The 23,884-nt window shown below is 38.0% G+C and overlaps 1 protein-coding gene across 1 annotated transcript in view; it reads right to left on the bottom strand.

The window, feature by feature from the left end:
* The window catches only part of BANK1 (B cell scaffold protein with ankyrin repeats 1), a 177,194-nt gene that overhangs the window by 127,818 nt on the left and 25,492 nt on the right, over positions 1 to 23,884 (bottom strand). Inside the window, exon 2 of the mRNA XM_034442209.3 lies at positions 13,886 to 14,284. Coding sequence (XP_034298100.1) covers positions 13,886 to 14,284 — 399 coding nt within the window. The remainder of the gene's footprint in view (positions 1 to 13,885; positions 14,285 to 23,884) is intronic.

The raw sequence follows: 23,884 nt of genomic DNA, 5'->3' as shown, positions 1-23,884 counted from the left end.
CATTGAAGACCTGTATATTGCATGAGTCAAAAAGAGGGCTGTGAAAATATTTACAAACCCCTCGCATCCTGGACATAAACTGTTTCAACTCCTACCCTCAAAACGACGCTGTAGAGCACTGCACACCAGAACAACTAGACACAAGAACAGTTTTTTCCCGAACACCATCACTCTGCTAAACAAATAATTCCCTCAACACTGTCAAACTATTTACTAAATCTGCACTACTATTAATCTTCTCATTGTTCCTATCACCCAACTCCTCCCACTTATGACTGTATGACTATAACCTTGTTGCTGGTATCCTTACGATTTATATTGACTGTTTCCTAATATGATTTGATTGCTTATTTGTTCCCTATGACTATCATTAAGGGTTGTACCTTATGATTCTTGACGAATATATCTTTCCTTTTTATGTACCCTGAGAGCATATGCACCAAAGTCAAATTCCTTGTGTGTCCAATCACACTTGGCCAATAAAGAATTCTATTCTATTCTATTCTGATTTAATCCAATACCAAGTTAGATTTTACTGAACTCCAATACAAAAGAAGCCACTCTATTAATTCTATCAATTTCAACTCATGTAAGTTGAATTTCAATTACATCAACTCATGTAAGCTGTTTTCATCCAATTAGTGCTGAAAAGAAGAATAAAATATCACATACTTGTATGTCTGCTTCATTAGCACAGAGTTCGCTGCCAATGGTTAAATAAGAATTTAGACTGTCAGAATGTTAAACAAGTCCAGCTTTTTAATTTTTTAATGCTATTTTTATTTTTAAAAATTCTAAGATATAAAAGATAAACACAAAGCAATATAAAAGAAAGTTAAGGAAATTGAAATGAAAAAGTGAAAAAGCATAAGAGAGAAAACAAATTGAAACAAGAAAAATATGTCAAGAAGCTACTTCTATTCACTTTTACAACAATTGCAAGCCAAGAAATCTTCACAACTCTTCACAACTTCACAACAATTAGATTAAATTTTCCTTCTTCACATTATCCAGTCCTTCTTATCCAGCTAATCCACAAATCACTGGATCTTTTTTTTTTCATTTTTAGCAAAACACAAGACAACCTGCAGATCATGCATTTACTAATTAAATTTGGGAAGATTTTCATTAAAAATGTTGAGTTGTTCTAGACAATCTGCTGATTACTACCAGGTTATTGATTGTATTTTTGTTCCTCCTGCCACTAAAATTATGCAAATGTTTGACTATTTGCTATCTTTAGGATCTGAATTTAACCTAAATGCATGAATAATTATTTGACCCAGTCATGGAAGGTTGGCATAGAAGAAAAGGGAATGATGTCTGTAAAAGATTGGAAAATATGAGATGCCACAGAATAGAATAGAATAGAATGGAATGGAATGGAGTGGAGTGGAGTGGAGTGGAGTGGAGTGGAATGGAATGGAATGGAATGGAATGGAACAGAACAGAACAGAACAGAACAGAACAGAACAGAATAGAATAGAATAGAATAACAGAGTTGGAAGGGACCTTGGAGGTCTTCTAGTCCAACCCCCTGCTTAGGCAGGAAATCCTACACCACTTCAGACAAATGGTTATCTAATCTCTTCTTAAAAACTTCCAGTGTTGGAGCATTTACAACTTCTGGAGGAAAGTTGTTCCATTGATTAATTGTTCTAACTGTCAGGAAATTTCTCCTTAGTTCTAAGTTATTTCTCTCATTGATTAGTTTCCACCCATTGCTTCTTGTTCTACTCTCAGGTGCTTTGGAGAATAGTTTGACTCCCTCTTCTTTGTGGTAACCCCTGAGATATCGGAATACTGCTATCATGTCACCCCTAGTCCTTCTTTTCATAAGACTAGACATATCTAGTTCCAGCAACCATTGTTTATATGTTTTATCCTCCAGTCCCCTAATCATCTTTGTTGCTCTTCTCTGCACTCTTTCTAGAATCTCAACATTTTTTTTTTACATCGTGGCAATCAAAACTGAATGCAGTGTTCCAAGTGTGGCCTTACCAAGGCATTATAAAGCGGTACTAATACTTCACATGATCTTGACTCTATCCCTCTGTTTATGCAGCCTAGAATTGTGTTGGCTTTTTTAGCAGCTGCAGCACACTGCTGGCTAATATATAAGTGATTGTTCACTAGGACTCCAAGATCCCTCTCACATCTGAAGTCTCAGTCAAGGTATTTATTTATTTATGCAACTGATCAGCCCACATGCAAAGCAGAAAACAGCTAAACATAAAGACTTCTGCTAGCTATATCATCTATTTTTTTCTCAAGGCATCCAAAGGCACTAATAGTAAATCTGATATGGGTTTACTCCATTTTGTGCTCACTATCTAAAGAACCAAATTGATTTGGTGTGGTGTTATCAAGATGCATATGAATAGGGTAGTGCTACCAAGAACACTTGGGTGAAAAATATCGACTAAAAGTATTTAAATATTCCAGTCTGGAATTATGAAGCAAGGTTAGATTGGCTAGGCTTCAATTATCAGCTTCCCTAATCACTGTTCAGGTTTGGGAGTGAGGCAACCTGCTGGTGAAAATACAAAGTAGTGGCTGAAATAAATTTTGCATCAAGGATAGGAATCTATCTTATCTTTCCACCCACAGGAGTGACTGAAATTTAAATATTAAATATTTCAGAGTGGAGTGGGGTGGAAGAGAGGAGGGGAGAAAGGTTGGGGGAAGAGGAGAAGGAAGTAGACAGAAGAAGAGGGAAGTTGAGAGGGAAAAGGAGAGAGGGAAGTGGATGGGAGGAGAGGAATAGGAGAAAGGGAAGGAGAGGGAAGTGGAGGAAAGAGAGAGGAGAAGGGAGAGGAGGAGAGAAAAAGGGAAGAGAGGGAAGGGAACCGTGGTGGGTTGCCCCCGGTTCGGACCAGTTTGCAAGAACTAGTATAAAACCAGTGGGAGGTCCTGTCCACCGCCCCGGATGTCGTCATCGGCAATCTGCGCATATGCAGAAGCAAGGCTTGCGCGCACGTGAAGCCCATTGTGCACACGCGCAATCCCATTGTGAACCAGGGGGGGAGGAGAAGAGAAGGAAAAAGGGAAGGAGAGACAAGTGGAGGGGACAAGGGAAGAGAGGGAAAAGGAAGGGAAGAGACAGAAAGAGATGGACCATCGTTGTAAAATTGGGTAGAATATGGTGTACATGAGAAAGGAAAACAGACGGGTAATATTTTTTTTTCTTACTTGATGGTTATATAATTGATATTACAATGGAAGATAATATATGTTATTATATGATGGATGTTATTATATATTTGTTTATCTGTTACTGTATATTTGTTTATATACATTTGATTACAATGACGATGGTAATGATGTTTGTTCGTATGTTAAAACCTTGGACATCTAGACAGCACACTCCTCAAAATATAAAAGAAATATATGATAATAAAAAATATTACAACAAGAAATTTAAGTACTTGGGAATCATTTTAAAGAAAGAAAATGATCACACCAGATTGAAAGAAGCCCATGTCTTTTTCACTCCCTCAAAAAGAAACAGAACATCTCAAGTTTCACTTAAGAAACTCACTTGTGAGCCTGGTTAGGTAAAGACAGCAACAAAATAAATGACAATACATATCCCACATCCCTGGTGAAATGTGCTGGAATGCATACTTTAGATAAAGATACCAGGGACAAACATTAATAAAACTTTCCCTGGGGATGATCAGGAACCAAATATTTTGTTGCTTACGATACAACAGCATTGGTTTGCTGTTGGTGTCATAAAGTGGACAGATATGAACAGAGCGACAGAATTGCCTTGGAATTTTCTATAATGTAAAAAATATAACCCTTTAGAGAAGGTTGCCGATCCTTGAATAAAAGATCAGGAAAATTCTGCTTTGCCCAGGGTCCTCTAAAGTTGCAGCCCAAACTCTCATAATGAGGTTGCATGTATTGTGCATGACCTCTGGGATGGCAGTAGAAACTGAGAGTGCAATGGCATCTTCAGCCTGGTCCTTCTTGATCTCTCAGTGATGATCTCTCATCTCTCTCTCTTCTGGACCTATTTAGAGAGATATAGAGTTATGGGGTTCTCCTTCTCCCTTTGATGTCCATTCAATTTAGTGTTTATAGTTGGTGAGAAATCTAACCCCAAACCTTTATTAAGTGGAGAACCTCAAGGCATTACCCTTAGCCCATTCTTATTTCATATCTATATGAGACTGTAGAAGGAGGTCATCCAATAATATGAGGTTATGTATCATCAATAGATAGCTCTATTTCCTGGGCCAACCAAAGGTTGATGTCAAAGTGCTTTTGCAGTATTTGGCACCCCTAGTTCTGGTGGGACTTATCATTTTTTACTCTGGATGGGGCTGCAGTTCCGTAAATAGTTTTGTGGAGTATGGGAGGTCGTTCTACTAGACCAGGGGTGTAAAACTGGTGGCCCATTGGCTGGATGCATCACGCACAGGCCACGCCCACCCCGACTCCGCAAAGGCAAAAAAAGTCATGATATGTCATGTGACATGATTGAGTCTGACACCCATGTTCTAGACTTTCAGCTCTTGCTAAAAGCAAATGGCAGCTCTGGCTAGGGGAGCCTTTATACAGGCCTACCTTTTGTGCCATTTATACTCATTATCCCTCATGCTTTAGTCACCTCCCATCTGTATTATTGAATTTTTCTATCCTTCAAAACTGCTCAGAAGTTACAGCTGATTCAGGGTGCATTACTGTAGCTAGTTATGGGTTGCCTTGCTATGCCTACATCGTGTGTCTAATCTGAAAGCTGCCCTGGCTTCTAGAATAAGATGAACTTCTTATTGCAAATAACAAAAGCAATAGCTGTCAGGGTTCCAAGTAACACTCCCAACGAAAGAAGACTCTGAGGCTCGAAGTTCCTCAAAGCAGTTCCAATGCAAAAGATGGCTTGACGGGCCTGACAATAGCATTTAGACTTATATACCGCTTCACAGTGCTTTACAGCCCTCTCTAAGCTGTTTACAGAGTCAGCATGTTGCCCCCAAACCATCTGGGTCCTCATTTTACCGACCTCAGAAGGATGGAAGGCTGAGTCAACCTTGAACCTGGTGAGATTCGAACTGCCAAATTGCAGGCAACCGGCAGTCAGCAGAAGTAGCCTGCAGTACTGCATTCTAACCACTGCGCCACCAATACAATTTGAAGTGCTGTGCATAAAGTTTTTTTTTTCATGGTATAGGACTGGATCATTTGCAGAACTTCCTGTTTCTAATCATTTCTGGCAGATTGGGCATGTTCTGGATCCCTTCCATTAAACAGTGCCATGTAATTGGACAGAGGAAATAGGCCTTTTTCTCTTGTGTGACAACCACCCTGTGAAATGCATACCTTCCATGACATTTGGATGACCCCAGTCTTGGCATACTTTTGCAAGGTGTTGTAGATCGGATTCTTCTTCCAGGCATCGGGCCAGGTTGTGATTTGAACCTGCCTTGCGACTTTGATTATAAATTGGTGAGTTGCTCTATGGGCATTGGGTCATTTTAAAATTTATTTTCCTATTTCTTTATGTTGTTCATTAGGCATTAGAGTTGTGTGTTAGCTACACAGTGATGTACATTTAAATAGTAAATAAATAAATAAATAAATAAATAGGAAAGTTTTGCATGATAGCTATTCAGAATGTGACTATCTTATTTTCTCATATTATAAATAGACTAGGTTTCACACATTATGTTACATGCTTGCTATCCATAATTTATCAAGTGACCTATGATTTGTAGAGTTTGCATAATGTACTAAGCAAAATATCATGGTGTACAAACCACAATGGCTGTGTTTGCTTATATTAAGTTAAGCGAATGCTATCAATGTATCCAGGAAGAATCTTTTCTCTAATCTTTATTAAGATTCTGAAGGTGAAGTAAGGTAATATTGATTTCAATGTCACAGTTAAAGCAGCAACAATAACAGAAATATACTCAGATATATGGTTTCTGAGTACTGCTTTTGACATTTTAAATATGGAACTGCAGAAGCAATTCAATTCCTTTTATCTCAATCAGTAGAAGTAAGACAACGTACAATAGAATAAAACTCTTTAGCTAAAGAGCAGAATCTTGTCACATGAACTGTTTTGAACCAAGCCACTTCAGATCAAGGACTGGATATCACATGTTTGCTGCTTGTATATAAGTGTGACTAAGATAAGCTTCCTTCTTATGCTCAAAATGCATGGATATATTTTCTCCTTGGCAAGTACAGAAGGAACCAAATAACAAAGGTTTTACAGGCAGGCTTCCCCCCCCCCCCACAAACTATTTTGCAGTGCTTAAACCTTGCAAAATCATTCCTGTTGTTCCGCTGAATTAGCAGCTCGGATCCTATTTATCATTGTTATCAAATTTGACTGTGAAATGATTCATCTGGCTTCATTCTCAAGCAGTTTATACTCAAGCTTAGTTTTGAAAATGCAGTTCAAAGGATTTCTGCTTCTTCTTCTTTTTTTTTATCCATGCCTATTCTTCTTAATCCTGATTTCCCATAACCTCTCACAGCTGTGTAATACTTATTAACCTGATACTTTGCTGGCAGCTAAGGGACAAAAGCATTCTTTCTTCTTACAAATTAATCTTCCAATTATTTACTCCCCAAGAAATGGGTATTCTGGCAAGAAATCCAACTCAGTGTCAGCAAAGCATTATACTGAAAAGTGGGATATGAGATGAATGCCCCCTAATTTTCAGGGACTGACTGCTATCCTCAAAACCTACCTGGGAAATACATCTTTATCCACATCTGGAGCAGGAAGATTAGGAACCAGACCTGCCTTTGCAAACTTGGATGTATAATCATGGCAAAGTAAACAATGGCCATCAGATCGTTAGAAAAAAGTGCTTCTTAAAAAATAAGTAGATTATCTTACTTCAGATTCATTGTGTGAAGACTAGCTCTCTTGAGAAAACCTAATGCTGGGAATGGTGGAATGAAAGAGAACAGGAGGGCAATCAGGAACAAGGTAGATGGACTCAGTTACAGTAGCAATGAATGCATCATTGAAAGACTAGGTCCATGATGGCGAACCTATGGCAGGTGTGCCACAGGTGGCACGTGGAGCCATATCTACGGGCACGCGACCATTGCCCTAGCTCAGCTCCAGCATGCATGCGTGCACCGGCCAGCTGATTTTCGGGCCTTCCAGGCCCACCGGAAGTTGGGAAACAGTGTTTCCGGCCTCCGGGGGGGGGGGGTGATGGGGAAGGCCATTTTCACCCTCCCCAGGCTCCTAGAAAGCCTCTGGAGCCTGGGGAGGGCGAAAAAATGGGCCTACTGGGCCCATCGCACTATCATGTGCCAAAAGTGGGGGGGAGCACGGGGGAGGGTCACGCACGCATGCAAGGGGGAAAGGGTGCATTGAATTATGGGTGTGAGCACACAACCCTCCCCCGTGCGCTCTCCCCATTTTTGGCACGTGACAGCAAAAAGGTTAGCCATCACTGGACTAAGTTATGGATAGATCATCATGGAGAAAATCTATGTGGTTGCTAGGAATCAAAAACAGTTTGACAGGACGTGATTGATTCATCGATCGATCGATCGATCAACCACACAATCTGCATTTGATTTAGTATTATTCCTTCCAAATGGTTCCATGCTTTGGAATACAAGCTTGCCAGAAGGCCCCAGTGATTAGTTCTGAGCTTCTAAGAAGAAGATGCTATTGACAAGCTCACCCACAGTTTCTATTTAGAATGCTTTTCTTCTGACACGGATCCTTTCTGTCTTTGAACGCTGCCTGATCAGCATTTCTATTCACTGTCTTTTCTGCCTTTAGTTTGTCCCAGATAATAATGTGTCAAAAGCAGCCTAGAAATGATCTTCCCTTGGGAAAGATGCTTCTAATTTTCAGAACGTTTCTTTTAGTGGTGGTTTTCAGTTTATTTATTTATTTTATTTCAGGTGGGCTGCAGGGGGGCAGAGAATGCTGATATTACGATTGTTTTCTGCTATACCCTTTTTACATTTTAATTTTAGTGACTTGTATATGTTCTATTTAAATCTGCCTTTTCCCCACAGAAGCTAAAGGTGTCATCTACACTCCCTTCACTACTTTTTCCCACCCACAAAAACAATCATATGCAGTAGATAGACTGATGTACAGCATCTAAAGTTACTCATGGATTTCTGTACCAAAAGTGAGTTCCCCTATTTAGTCCCATTTTATCACCTTGATTGCTGCATCTCATTTGGGTACCTGTCCAGATTTCCATGCATTCTGATCTGGGAAAACAAAAACCTACCAATGCACAACCATGAATGATATTGCTCAGGATGTTTTGCCTTGGAACTGAATTATGAAAAAAGGAAGTCAATGAGGCTGCAAAATTTAGGAAAACATTTCATACGAGACATTTGGATACCTCTGGTACATCATAATTTAACTAAGTGTCAGAATGCCTAGTTTGTTGGGAATTGTATCATATTTTTATCCTTCTATCAAATTTATTTTTATAAATTTATAAATGGAAGTGGTTAAAGCCTATAAAGCCTGTAAGAGCCTGTAGTACAGTGGACTAAAGCACTGTTATTAACATCTGCTGCTTGCAATTACTGCAAATTCAAATCTCACCAGGCTCAAAGTTGACTCAGCCTTCTATCCTTTCTAAGGTAGGTAAAATGAGGACCCAGATTGTGGGGGCAATAAGCTGACTTTGTATAAATATACAAAAGTATGAAGGCTATTGCTTAATGCATTGTAAGCCACCCTGAGTCTCCGGAGAAGGGCGGCATATAAATCAAATTTAAAAAAAAAAAAAAGGGTGACAAAGTAGATGTCAGACCTGAAGCCATCTTTTTCATTGGCTCTCCAGGCCTGCCACATTTACTACTGTGGGAAACTGGGAGGGGAATTGTAGGGTGATAAACAGTCATACAGGTGATATAACATTCCTTTCTCAGAAAGTCAAGGACATCTTGCCCTGCACCTGGATGGCTGGAAGTGGGAGGCATCTCCAGTTGGGAGGGTGCTTGGATTGGACCATGTGATGGACATGTGGGTGCTGGGCAGGGACTTGAACTTTCCTTTGGGTGGGGACAACCTGGAAGCTTTCAGATTCGGGTTTTCCCAGATGTGCCAATATGACATCTCTAATAAAATGGAACTTTGAGGAAACTCAAGCCTTGGAGTTTTCTTTTGTTGGGGATGTCATTTGGAACTCTGACAGTAGAATAGTTTGAGAAGTTTCTAGTCTTCTCCATCCCAGCTTATCCCTGACAAGGTGATATAGAAGATATGACTGCTGCTGTTTGATTTGTGTCAAGGGGAGTCAAGGGCCCCACAAAGTCCACACTGATCGTGTTAGATATCTTGCATGACCCAGAAACCTTTTGCTTCATGTGAGATTTCTCCCTAGTTATGAGGAACATCTCTAAGCAAATATATCTTTAGAAAAACAGATGAATTCTATTCAAAAAAAGAAAAAGCTATATATTTATGCCCCTATGAAATACAAAATAGTTTTATTCCTAGCTCTGTAATCAGATCCTTATAAAAGTTCTGCCCAGGAAGGAACCCACTCTGCTTCTAAGTTACTGAATTTACTATATATGTATAGTGGATATAGAATACTATTTTCTTGGCTATATATATTAGCAAACTACTTATTTTATTCATTGTGAAGATTTTTTTCCCCCTTCTTGAAAGATGACCGTGAGATCTAAAATGGGCAACAAGTGATCAACTCAATCATCCTCCTGTTTCAGGTGCAGTGGGAACTGAAAGATTAATCTGTTGGATGGGGTTGGAGTTGGCTTGCCCATCTTTTGTGAACTGAGCCATTAAAAAGAAAGCTTTTTTGTTTCTTGCCCAATTTTGCCCTTGACATCTTGATGCAGCATACTTGGATGTATCTCCTAATTATATCTGCACAACAGCTTCTGAGGCCAGTTGGATTGAGAGGCAATTACTGGCCCAAAATTACCTAGTGAGCTCTATAATCAACTGAGTTTTTGAATCTGGCTTCCCTGATACAAATCCAACATTTTTATCACTATATCACATTAGCTCTCAAACTCAGATAAGGAGCATGCCTTTCCAACCCCAACATTTCCAGATTTAATAAGGCTTCTACTTGACTTCAAGGGTTCCTCATCATATAGTTTTCTATTTTCATTCAAGTGGGCATGAACCATCTCTTTTCAAGAACTGCCATTCAGCTTTGTAAGCATAATGATTACGGAACGGAACCAGTCGTATTCAGTCTCATGTTCTCATTCAGATTTAATTCCAGGATGCAATTAGAATACATATCATTCTCTTTTTTTGTTATTTTTTTGTTCATGTTATTAGCTGCATTAATCAGTAGTGGGTTTCAATTTTGTTTGCTACCAGTTTGCTTGCACGCATGTGTGCTCGCACATGTGTGTGTACTCGCACGTGTGCAATGCTTCTGCGCATGCACAGAGACATCTGCGTGGGTGGGCGGAGCCTCCTACCGCCCCTGCTACCTGTCTGGGGCGAACCGGTAGCAACCCACCATTGGCATTAATGCAAGAACAGAGATGCACTATATATGTGACCATCATGTCACCTGCTGAACTTTATTGATGGGTTCATGCCACAAACTAAATCTTAAATCTGGTTTAATAAATGACATCCCCCGTGTTCACACGACATGGTATAATATATGCCCTGGTTCATATAACCTGGTAAGATTATGGCTTGTTTTCACAACAACAAACTATCAAATTCCATTTCAGCTTTGTCTGGCATGTTATACAATCTCATCCAATTGCGCCACTTGTGGTTTCAATGTAAATTACTTACCTTATTTTATGAGTTCATGATACTAAAACCAGTTTGACGCTGTCTTAGAACTTTATAGGCCTCTCTGCCTGCATTCTTTTGGTGCTTAAAATTTTTATTATGTACAATAATATCTTAACTGGTTTTTTTAATAGACATATACTTTATAGGACTTGACAAAGCTTTAAAGGACATGCTTTGCTTTGATGGAGATTTTTTTAAAAAAGCACTCTTCAAAACTCATTCACAGAGTAATGTGTGAATATGACCTTTTCAATAACCACAAGAGGATTTTGGGTATATGTAAAATTATACCAAAGCCTATTCCAATTCCAAATTCCTATTGCAGAAGAGGTTTTAGAAACAAAACACAAAAACATGATCTCTTTTCTTTGCTTTTGGTAGTGGAAAATTTTATAAAACAACTTCCAAAACAGCAAAACTCCCTTCCAAAGCTTTGCACTTGATTTATTTTGTCAAGTGAAATAGGTCTTTGGTCATTCCTATTGTAATAGTAAGTACAACTCAAAACTATGAAGTTTGTGTGTATTGTAGTTTGATCCTTGGTACAAGGTACAACTACAACTACAATGAGCATCCTTCAGTGCTCATATCTCAAGTCTTTAAAGATTGTAAGTCTATGACTAATTGTAAAATACTTCTGGCTGGATCAAAAACAGGACAAGATATGATCTATGCATTCTAGAAACTTGACGTATATGCAGAATTTTTCTGGCTTTTTATAAAGCAATGGATTCTAGTGCATGCATTTAATTAAAAGAAATCTAGTATTATTCCAGAACAATTGGCATAGCCTTCTTGTCTATGTAGTATGAATGGTTATTTAATGACTTAAGGGTTTCTTTGATATTCATAATGTTTTTCCAACAAGCTTTTAATAGTCAAGAAGCAATGTAATGACTTTAAACCTTGCTGAACAATATCTTCAAGAGACACTAGAGATAAAAATTGATTGAATGAATGAATGAATGAATGAATGAATGAATCAATCAATCAATCAATCAATCAATCAATCAATCAATGGCTCGAAGAGATTTTCTCTTACAATTTTTAATTAATGGTTCATAATATCTATCTATCTATCTATCTATCTATCTATCTATCTATCTATCTATCTATCTATCTATCACAGTGTACAATAACTCATGTCTGAAGCCTCTGAGTTGATGGAGTAAATTGATAAATCATATTGTTTCATCACAAGTAGGATAATTTTGTTAAGAGTTTGGACAGAACTTGGGGTCTGGTTAAAATGTTTCTTTAATTCATGAACCCACCATTGATATTGTTTTTGTCTGATTTTTGTATTATCCTCCCTACTCCAGTAGCGCCATTTTTATTATTCTTGCTGAATGATACTGCTTATTTTTAACCCTCTTTAAGCAACCCAGAGTTATGTGTGCATGGGTGGAAAGTAAGATTATCTCTGTAAATAGATAAATGGTTTGATTATTTTTTCAGGTAGCATTATGCACAATGACACATAATGGTGCAGCTGCAAAAGGATAAAGAATCATTCCATGATCCCACAAAAATGTCAATGTTTTAAACAATGTCACACTATATTATGTATCTTGGTAGCAGCTAGTTTAAATACATAGTCTGTTTCTTAAATGCCATCGATTTGAACAGCCTGATCCAAAGCAGCTTTTAAAACAAAGTAAGATTAAATAAGGGGACCATGTGTGCAACTTGGATCTTGAACTGCTCCCTCTGGTTTGGGAATAATCCATGCATTCATAATGTTCAGTTATTACATATATTAGCTCAGGATTTTTCAGTGGAACATGCCATTTCTCTCCCTTTGTTATTGTAGTCCAGTATATAATGATGTTGTACCAAATTTTTGAATCATGATTGCTTCAATAACATTCTTTCTTGGCATGATGGATATGTATGACCCTGTGCAAAGCTTTGGGGTGTGTGTGTACTTTGCTTCAACAAAAGCTCTAGCTAAGTGTTTTTCTCAAAGCTGTTTTACTGAAATATGAAATGAAAGAGATACCTAGTTTTGCTTCATTCTTCTCCACTGCTTCGCTGCAGCCTTCTCCAGTATAGCTGGTAGAGGCTTCCATATTTCTATCAGGTTGTACACATTTAATATTTCACCATAGTGACAAATTTTTTTTTCATCATAATTAAGTTGTCAACCCTGAAGCTGGCCTCGCTGAAGCCATCTTGGAGCTTCAGTGCTGCCACACTGAGAGATAGGGAGGGGGGGATTAGAGATAGCTGGGGTTGTGTAGTCAAAATAAAATACTTTCTTTTGGGAACCAAGGACATTCTCACACCTGGCCAGAGGAAGGAGGAGTGATGTCACCAGGTTATCAGACAGTGCCTTGATTGGACCACTTGACTGATTGTTTGGGGTTGATGGAAAACCTTTTATTTTTGATTAGGTGAAAACCACAGGAACATTCAGAGTCGGTTTTCACCAGATTCGTGACAATATGATATATCCAATAAAGCTATTCTTTGAGGAATTCATCTGCCTCGGAGTTTTGCTTGGTATGGGTCTATTACTTGGAACCCTGACATAAGTTATTTGAAGAAATAACATAATAACACAATCTCCGAGCTTGCATATTTTCCCTTAAAAAATAATAATAATATATATATATATATATATATATATATATATATATATATATATATATATATATATGTATGTTTTCTCAGGTTTCCACACTGATAATGAGCCACGACCAAGGACCAGAAGCCAGACCGCAGCTGCATCATTAGCCACTTTAAACCCCTCCAATCCATACATGAAGCAGACTGACACCCACCATGAAGAGCTCACAAGGCCACAAACACGAAGCCAAACAACAACAACGCAGCTCACCAGCTCAAATCCCCCTGCAACTCAGACTAAGCTGAGCACAACCAAGCCCCCACCTAAACAGAACACACACCCATCCAATCAGAGCACAGCCAAACCCCCATCCAATCAGAGCACAGCCAAGCTCCTAACCAATCAGAACACACCTCCACCCAATCAGAACACAGCCAAGTTCCCACCCAATCAGCTCACACCCCCACTAGCAGTTAAAAGGAAGAGACAGCTGCGATCTCACATTGCTCGAGGCAGAGGAAAGAAGGGAGGAAGGATAGTACCTTGTTGAATAATATCAGATATAACAGCGAGATAATCTTCCGGCCCTTGATCCGTGGTCATCAATTGGTTACATTTGTCTATATTCAGCAATTGATAGATAAGGTCTGAATCTTCTACCCCACAAAGCAAAACGGACACCCTTTCAGGTGGCTGAAGAATCTTGTTCAGAAAATATCTTTTTTTCACATTCAGGCCCTTTAAAAGACCGTTTGATATTATCAACAGTTTGCATCCGTAAGAGCAAAGAAATGGCACTTCTGAATGGTGAATCAATGCAGCTTCTAAGTCGTAAAGTAAGATATTGTCTTCTAATACAATGTGCTTGAAAATTGATTTTAAATACAGAGCCCATTCCTTGGCAGCTTCTTCATAGATAACAAGGATGCCCTGTGTATTTTCTGAGGGAATAGAGAAAAGAAAACATTTCAGAACAATTGTCACTTTACATTACTGTATAATAATATCAGAAGCTAATATTCTGAAGGGGTTCAATGTCTAGATTCCTGTATGCAGTTGTAAGGAAGAATTTAGCATCAAAAACAGATGTATATAGACACATTTAAGAAGTTGGCATACTTTCCCAGCTCCCAGTAAGCATACAAAAAAGACTGAAATTTCATATTTTACCATTACATTGTTAAAACCTAAGAAGATCTCATAAGATTTCAGCATTATCATCTGGAAGCTTGCAATTTGTAAGTAGAAGACCACCAAGGTCCCTTCCAACTTTGTTATTCTGTATTCTGTTAACTTTTGCTCAGAATCTCATGACCTTTTTGCAGTTTAGGGCAGTAGTGGGTTGCTCCCGGTTCGGGCCGGTTTGGGCGAGCTGGTAGTGGTAGTGGTGTGATGATGTGACATCACTGAACTGGTTCTCTTTGACTGGGAGCTGGGCCCTCCCGGCTGCCCCTGCATAAAACTTACCTTTATTTCTCATTTTTTAGCCCACCTGATAGGCACGGCAGAGTGGATTGCCGCACCTCAGCTGGGCAGATACCTAATGCACTTGCGCGAGCTTTGCTCGCACGCGCATGGTGATTGCACACAAAGCGCATGCGCGAAGAGAACCAGTGGTAACACCAGTTGGAACCCACCACTGGTTTAGGGATGCAGAGTAAGACTCTGTGGGGTACTTTGGTACTTACAAGCTTTGGTGCTTGTGGGCAATATTTCTTGGTCTCAGTGTTATGGTCTGACTGGCAGATCTCTAGAGCATGATGGATCTTATATTTGGCCAATTCATGCCATCTTTTGCCATGAACAGAATATTGTTTTTCAAAAATAAGGTGAGCTGCAGATCAGGCTACTGTCTAAATGTATAGCATGACACCAAGACTTTGTTTCTCCATAGTGAACAGTTTTCCCACCAATTTTTTGCATGTAGATCAGTGAACTGGCAATATAATGTGGCTTTGCAGGACCACTTCAGTACGCACTGAGAAAGTTTGTCATAAATAAAAAGAATAGAAGCAGTTTCAATACAGGGATAAAACTTAGCAGAGATCTGTAGAACATCAGCCATCCCGAGAAATTGGAGGTTTGCTTTGATCAAATCTCTTGCTCTTTTGACAACAGAAAAGCGGCTTCTAAATTCCTTAGGACATTACAGGCAAAATTCAGTAATATATACATTATTAATTAAATTCTAAAGCAAAATAAAGCAACGGGCCTGGTAGCTCAGCAGACTAAAAGCATTGTAATTAACACCAGCTGTCTGTAATTACTGTAAGTTCAAATCTCATCGGGCTCAAGGTTGACTCAGCCTTCCATCCTTTCTAAGGTAGGTTAAATGAGGACCCAGTTTGTGGGGGCAATAAGCTGACTTTGTATAAATATACAAACGTATGAAGGCTATTGCTTAACGCATTGTAAGCTGCCCTGAGTCTCTAGAGAAGGGCGGCATATAAATCAATTTTTTTAAAAAAATAGCTATAATAGATACTGTCCCAACAAAGCTGGAGTATCTTTAGATTTATAATTCTGGTGAGAGAAAGATTTTGGGGCTGGGAGGGAGACAACCACCCATATCAAAGGAAATGTTTGGCCCAAATGTTAAACATTATTAGATTGGATTTATTCATAGGGCAGCTGGAGATGATGAGGGGATTGAAAACTTCCCTTTCCATCAGTTGCTACCATGATGATTTCTAGAGCTTATCACACAAATATCTATTTTGGGGAAGCCCAAACTGTGATTGATAATAATTTGGTTGGCAAAATAAAGGAACTACAGCTTTCATCCTCGTTGCTGTGTCATTAATGCTAAATCAGGACATCCAAGATGCTGGCAAACATTTCTGAGAATCATAATTCCATGTTATCTGGAGAATGCTATGGTGGATGAGGCCCTTCCCGATAACAGGTGCACGATAAGCTGCCCAGAATATAAATGTTTTAAATACCTACGTACAGTATGTATATGCATACACACACACACACACACACACACACACACACACAAAATATTTGCTACTATCAATGATTCCTGGAGAGAAAGAGGGAAAATGTTATGGTTTTTTTCTAAAATGTTTTGTTTTGTGAAAAGAGCTCAACAGAAAAAGTTTTGCTTTTGGCAATCTCTGATAACATCATAGGATAACTGAATAAACAATTCCACATGTGACTTGACCCAAAGAACTCATTCTTATCCTTATCAAGAAATTGGCTTTTGTTAATCTTGGGAAAAATAATTCTCACTCTCACATCCAGTTGCTTTATGTAGAGAGTTTGATAGAGATGATAGTGAATGTAACTAATTTTCCAAATAGGTGGTTAAATTTCAATTAATTTCCATTTGGAAACTCTGCTATGGACTGTCTGGTTTTAGATGTGGATGCAGCTTCCAAAGTAAAATCATTCCCCTTAACAGCATTTCTTAAGCCTACGTGGTTTTATTGGATGCAGGTATTAGAAGCATAAAATATGAGATTAATGCTAATGAGACTTCTGAATCTTCATGAGATAGTCATGAAAAACACATTTTCCTTGTAAGCTTTTCCAACTTTCTATAAGTCAATCATCTCCTTAATCTGCTGACTATTGGAGTAGATATTCCCCCATATATTAAACTTATATAAAACTTTACAAGTTGACATGTGAACAGTTGCCCTATAATCCAACATTTCCTTGTAGATCTCTGTTTCATTAAGTCATTAGATTAGGGGTGTCAAACTCGTGTTGTCATGGGGTCGTCACATGATGTATTATGACTTTTTCCCCCTTTGCTAAACTGGGCATGGGCGTGGCCAGTGTGTGAAGCATCTGGCCCGTGGGCCACGAGTTTGACAGCCCTACATTAGATGAATAACAGACATAGCTGTTGTTGAAGTATACCATTAACTCAGGGGTGAAATGTAAAATTTGTTACTACCGGTTCTGTGGGCGTGGCTTGGTGGGGGGGTAATGTGATTGGGTGGGAGTGGCCAACTTTTTTTTTTTAACTTTTCAAAGCATTTTTTCTAATGCTTTGAAAAGCCTCTGACAATCAAGCAACTCAGCTGGGATCGTCAGAGAGGCTTTTTTAAAAATACCTCTCTGCAGATCAGGCAACTCAGCTGGATCGTCAGAGACTTTTCAAAGCATTTTTTAAACCACCTCTTCAGCCAAGAGGTTGCAGAAAAAAAATGCTTTGAAAAGCCTCTAAGGATACCAGCTGAGCCGTGCGATCATCAGAGGCTTTTTTTTTTTTACTTTTAAAAGCATTTTTTCATCGGAAGAAGTTGTAGAAAAAATGCTTTTAAAAGTTAAAAAAAAAAGCCTCTGATGATCGTGCGGCTCAGCTGGGCATGGTGGCGGGGAGGGCACAGGGATTTTTGCTACAGGTTCTCCGAACCATCTGCTGCCATCGCTACCGGATTGGGTGATCCGGTCAGAACTGGGAGCATTTCACCCCTGCATTAACTACCCTGATGACATAAGTTCCTTTAACCCACAGCATTCAATTCAAAATCATTCTTCGACACAGTGTATTTCTTTATATTTAAAGAGAATTCTCTTTATAAACTTTTACACAGTAACATTATTATTACAAGAGCATGGTTCATTTAAGATGACACAACATTCACACAATACCTAACACTTCTATGCCTCAAAATTTATAAGTTTTTAAGAGAAATGATTGAATCATATGTAAGAGAGAATGATATGAGCTACCAATTTCAGTACTTCTTTTGAATTCATCCAGACCTTACATTGAGTTAATCATTCATATCAATATTTATGGACAAATACTTGGGACAATGTCCATTTCTCTCCCAAACCATAAAACATTTCTGTATCAAATACTGTTTTTCACATAAATTTTCCTGAAATAAACCAACCAAGCCAAATCATACTTCCAAACTGTGGCATAGATTACAGAATACAAAATAAGAGTTGGAAATGCACCTTGGAGATCATTAGATGATCTAATGATTGGCTGTCTAATCTCTTCTTAAAAACATCCAGTGATGGAGCACCACAATTCCTGGAACCATGCCATTCCATTGGTTACCATATTTTTCAGAGTATAAGATACACTTCTCCCCCTAAAAGAGGGTGAAAATTTGGGTGTATCTTATACACCGAATGTAGCCCTGCCCACCCACCGGCCCCCACCCTTTGGCCTCTGCCTCCCAGCAATTTGCCTCCTTGCAGCAAACAGCAAACAGCCCATTTCAGTTTCAGCTTCAGCACAGCCTGATTAGCACAAGCAGCTGATGGTAAATTGGATTGGCTTCCCGACCATCAGCTGTTTCAGGCTGCAGGGGTTGCCATTGCCTATTTCTGCCTCACCCCATTTTCGGCCTCCACATCCCATTTTTAGTCTCTGCGTGCCCCGTTTTTGGCCTCCGTGCACCACATTTTCCACCCATTCTGATTCCCGCCACCCGGAATGGGCAGAAAATGGGGCACTTTTTTAAACCACTTCTTCAGCCAAGAGGTTGCAGAAAAAAAATGCTTTGAAAAGCCTCTAAGGATACCAGCTGAGCCGTGCGATCATCAGAGGCTTTTTTTTTTTTTACTTTTAAAAGCATTTTTTCATCGGAAGAGATTGTAGAAAAAATGCTTTTAAAAGTTAAAAAAAAAAGCCTCTGATGATCGTGCGGCTCAGCTGGGCATGGTGGGGGGGGGCAGGGATTTTTGCTACCGATTCTCCGAACCACCCGCCGCCATCCCTACCGGATCGGGTGATCCGATCCGAACCGGGAGCATTTCACCCCTGCGGTGACTTGTGGTTGGTTTTCACACTTACAACTGTTGCAGTATCCCTGTGATCACATGATCAAAATTCAGACACTTGGCAACTAGCATGTATTTATGGCTTCAGTGTCCTGGGGTCATGTATTACCTCTTGCAACCTTCTGACAAGCACACTCAACGAGGAAGCCAGATTCACTTAACAATCACGGTATTAACTTAAAAAGTGCAATATACATCTAACAGCGGTGGCAAGAAAGATTATAAAATGTGGCAAAACTCAGTGAACAACTGTCTTGCTTAGCAACAGAAATGTTGGGCTCAATTGTGGTTGTAAGTCGAGGACTACCTGGGCTAAGATCATCTGACTAAGAATTAATCTTGAATTCTTGTTACAGCTACCTTAGGATAATTTGCACTCATTTGTTAGATCTACTTTACAGATACATCTAAATTGGACAATAATTTGCAGACAAGCTAGGCGTGTGTTAATGTTTATTTTGGGTAAGAGATAAAATAAAAAGACAAATGAAGTGTAATTCTACCTGTGATATGCATACCATCGAGAATAAGATCCTGTTAATGGCACCAGGTGTACTGATCATCAACAAAATGACAAAGCACCATTTTATATAACAATCTATACTGGTAGCCTGACAGCTCAGGTTTATTTCTACAAGAAGCATAATAGACCTCTTTTCCAGACAGAATTGTCACATACTCTGGCAATTGTAGAGTGAAAAGAAATGAGCCCACAGACATGTTTTTAGATTTTTAAAAAGGTGGCATGAAATGCATCTTTGTTTTAACTGTAAAAGTGTTACGTGTTTGGGTAAGACTGCTTATCATATATGTGTGTGTTTCATACATGTAATGAACACTAACTGGAGTATATAGCTCAGTTTAATTTGATGGCTTATATTCCACCTTGACTACTCAGATCTCAATAATAAATGATTTCTCTCTCATAGCCCAACACACCTCATAGGGTTGTTGTGGAGAAATAGGAAGAGGAAGGTATGCTTTATATCAATGGTGGGATTCAAATTTTTTTACTACCGGTTCTGTGGGCGTGGCTTGGTGGGCGTGGCATGGCTTGGTGGGCGTGGCAGGGGAAGGATACTGCAAAATTCCCATTTTCTCCCGATCAGCTGGGAATTGGGAGGTAGAGAATAGATGGGGGTAGAGCCAGTCAGAGGTGGTATTTACTGGTTCTCTGAACTACTCTAAATTTCCGCTACCGGTTCTCCAGAACTGGTCAGAACCTGTTGAATACCACCTCTGTTTTATATGTTATATAAACTTATACATTATATGTTCGCTGCCTTGAATTATTTGTAAAAATAATAAAGTTGGGATATGAATGAATGAATAAATAAATCAATATGTTTCGTTTTCTCCCTAAGAGAAATAGCCCTAAGAAATTATTTTGTTAAAATTATTCCAAGCCATTTAAAAGCAATAATAAGCAAACCTACTAATTTGCTTTCTAGTCAACTTCTCATTTCCCTTTATTTGTTTCTGCCCATTTCTTTATCAGTGTGTGACCTTCTGATCATGGAAAATCAGTATATTGTAAGAACCCAAGCATATGTATCCTGTACATATTTCCCCATGGTGCTATATAGGCATTTCTCTGCATACCTTTCCTGATGTTTTAATTTTCCATAATACAATTTTCAGAACCAGATCTTTACTGAATGTTCTCCAGCCTAATCATTATCCAAATGAGAAAATAGACTTCTCCTTCAATTAAGATTTGTATAACAAGGTGTGGAGATACAGAACAAGTTGAAACCTGAGCATGGATTGCAACGAGTTTCATCGACAACTGAAATCCAGAGATATTAAAATTTGAAGCACTTCAATCACTTTGTTGTTTTATTGGTCATAGAATATGGAGTTAAAATGATATACTTAGGCTACTGAATTCAACTCCCGACATAATGCAAGACACCCAATGAAAGCAACCCTGTCAGAGAGCTGTTGAGTCAATTTCTGAACACATCCACTAAAAGGAAGCCCCTTACTTCCTTGCGTCATGGAGACAAATTGCTCTTATTTTTAGAACGTTATTAATAAAATTCAACTGAAATTTGCCTTCTCACAATGTAAATCTATTTTCTACTGTTCTACTGTTTGGAAGGATGAAGAATCTGTGTGGTATCCTTTCATACATAAAGAGTGCTATAATAACTTTTCTTCTATTTTCTCTTGAAAATACTCTCAGTTACTTCAATCTCTCATCATAGCACTTAAATTCTAATCTTTTTTTTTGAAAAACCTTTATTAACACTTAAAATCCAAAAATACAAGTTAAAATACCTCTATAACAAAAATAGATCTGTAATAATTATACAATTCAACATCTTTCTGACAGTACTTAATTCTTAACTTTCTTCATCTATTCCCACATATTCCTACTTAATCGACATATTTATATCTTATTTTGTTCTATACATTCCTTATTTTTAATTTCTATCCATTGATACCAATTATCCCAAGTTAAGTAATATTCCGAGTCTTCCTTATTATTTAATTCTAAAGTAAGTTTGTCCATTTCTGCACATTTGAAAATTTTCCAGATTATTGAAGTCTGTTGGAATAGTGGACATTTTCCAAGCTTGCACAAGTACGATTCTAGATGTTATGTGAATAATTAAATATTTTATCCTTTTAGGATAATTTTCTTTAATAATCCCCAGAAGAAACAGTTCACGTTTAAATTCTATTTTATAGTGTGTAATTTCTTTTAGCCATTTTTGTATTTTAATCCAGAATTTTTTAACTTCTGGGCAAATTCTAATCCTTATTATACTTGTTATCCTTCCCCAGTTTGTTGGCATCCTAATTAAAATGTAGTGTCCAGAATAGGACTCAAGACAGAATAGGACACTCAAGATGGGATCTGACCAGTGCAAAATAAAAGCTATTACATCCACTATTACTGTTATGAATTTGAAAATATACCTTTATTACTGCAACTTAAATTTATATTCGCCTTTTTTTTTGCAGCAGCCTCAAACTATTTTAATTATTATTTTAAGCCAACCATACATCATTCTATATCTATCCTTTTGGTTGCTGTCCTAAGAAAAGAACTTTGCATTGTTCTCTGTTACATTTCACTTTTATTTTTTCTAGCTATCAAAATAATTTTGAGCATCGTTTCTGTGTTCTAGAATGGAGGCACTTACTTGACTTAAGAAAAATCTTCGACCCCTCATCAAGAGGCCAAGATCTAGGGATAGAAAATTTGGTGCACTTTTGTTGTTGTTGTTCATAGCTTCTTACAGAAACCCATTTGAAAAATTGTGGTTAGAATATTAGTTATCTCACTCAGGTCCACATCATCTGCAAATTCAGTAAGCATTTCCTCCATTGCTTCATTGAGTAATTAATAAAAAATATCTAATAATTGAGGATCCAGCACTAAGCTTTATGATACCCTACTTGATGAAGATTAATAGATGAGCACTCATTGAATCCACTTAATTGTCATGCTATTGAACTCTCATTCTACCAGCCTGTTAATCAATTGTCAAGGGATACTTTGCTGAAATCAAGAAATCTACATAAATCAATGTTTGATGAAAGTTGCCTGAAGGATGAAAAGAGAAATTGTATGGCAGTTGTACACTTTTTTCTTGAGAAATCAATGCTGATTACTCATAATTACTCAATTGTTTCAAAGTGCTTACAGAAGAAACTCTTTATAATCTTTTCTAAAACCTTTGCCTTGTATTGATGTCAGACTGTCTACATTTCTTTGAATCCTTTTCATTTCCTCTTCTTTTGAAGGTAGAGACCACCTTTATTTGGCTGTTATTTCTTCAGAATCTCTCAAAGATAATTCATAAAAGTTTGATCAGGTCATCAGAATAGAATAGAATAGAATAGAATAGAATAGAATAGAATAGAATAGAGTAGAGTAGAGTAGAGTAGAGTAGAGTAGAGTAGAGTAGAATAGAATAGAATAGAATAGAATAGAATAGAATAGAATAGAATAGAATAGAATAGAATAGAATTCTTTATTGGCCAAGTGTGATTGGACACAAAAGGAATTTGTCCTTGGTGTATATGCTCTCAGTGTAGATAAGGAAAATAAAATACATTCATCAAGAATAAAAAGATACAACACTTTGTGATAGTCAAGGTTACTAATAAGCTATCAAATCATACTAGAAAACAAATAAAAACAATATAATTGAAAGATACAAGCAACATGGTTATAGTAATAAGTGGGAAGAGATAGATACTAGTAAGGAAGAGAAGAATAATAGTAATACAGTCTTAGTAAATTATTTGACTGTTGTGGGAATTAGTTGTTAAGCAGAGTGATGGATGGCATTCAGGAAAAAAAACCTGTCCTTGTGTCTAGTTGTTCTGGTGTGCAGTGCCCTATAGTGTCGTTTTGAGGGTAGGAGTTGAAACAGTTTATGTCCAGGATATGATGGGTCTGTAAATATTTTCACAGCCCTCTTTTTGACTCGTGCTGTATACAGGTCCTCAATGGAAGGCAGGTTGGTAGCAATTGTTTTTTCTGTAGATTGAATTTCAGCAACTTCAATCCTCATTTTAGCATCCTATTCAATTGACCTTGGAACTCTAAATAGGTATTCTGTCACCATATTTCTTTTAGTTTCAAGTTTTAGCCCATCTCCTTCATATAGACATTCCTAATTGGCTACTGAAATATGTTCTTTTCATAAGGAAGACTGGATCTAATATTTATATCAGTATTTACATCCGAGTAACCAACCCAGAGAAGTATGAGCCAAATGCATTTGCTATGGAAGACTGTCTCATGGCAACGATTG

This window comes from Pantherophis guttatus, chromosome 8 (assembly GCF_059756535.1).
Source record: "Pantherophis guttatus breed Tessera chromosome 8, ASM5975653v1, whole genome shotgun sequence".
Lineage (NCBI taxonomy): Eukaryota > Metazoa > Chordata > Lepidosauria > Squamata > Colubridae > Pantherophis > Pantherophis guttatus.
Note: the sequence above shows the minus strand (reverse complement) of the source record. Positions and strands in the feature narration are given on the sequence as shown.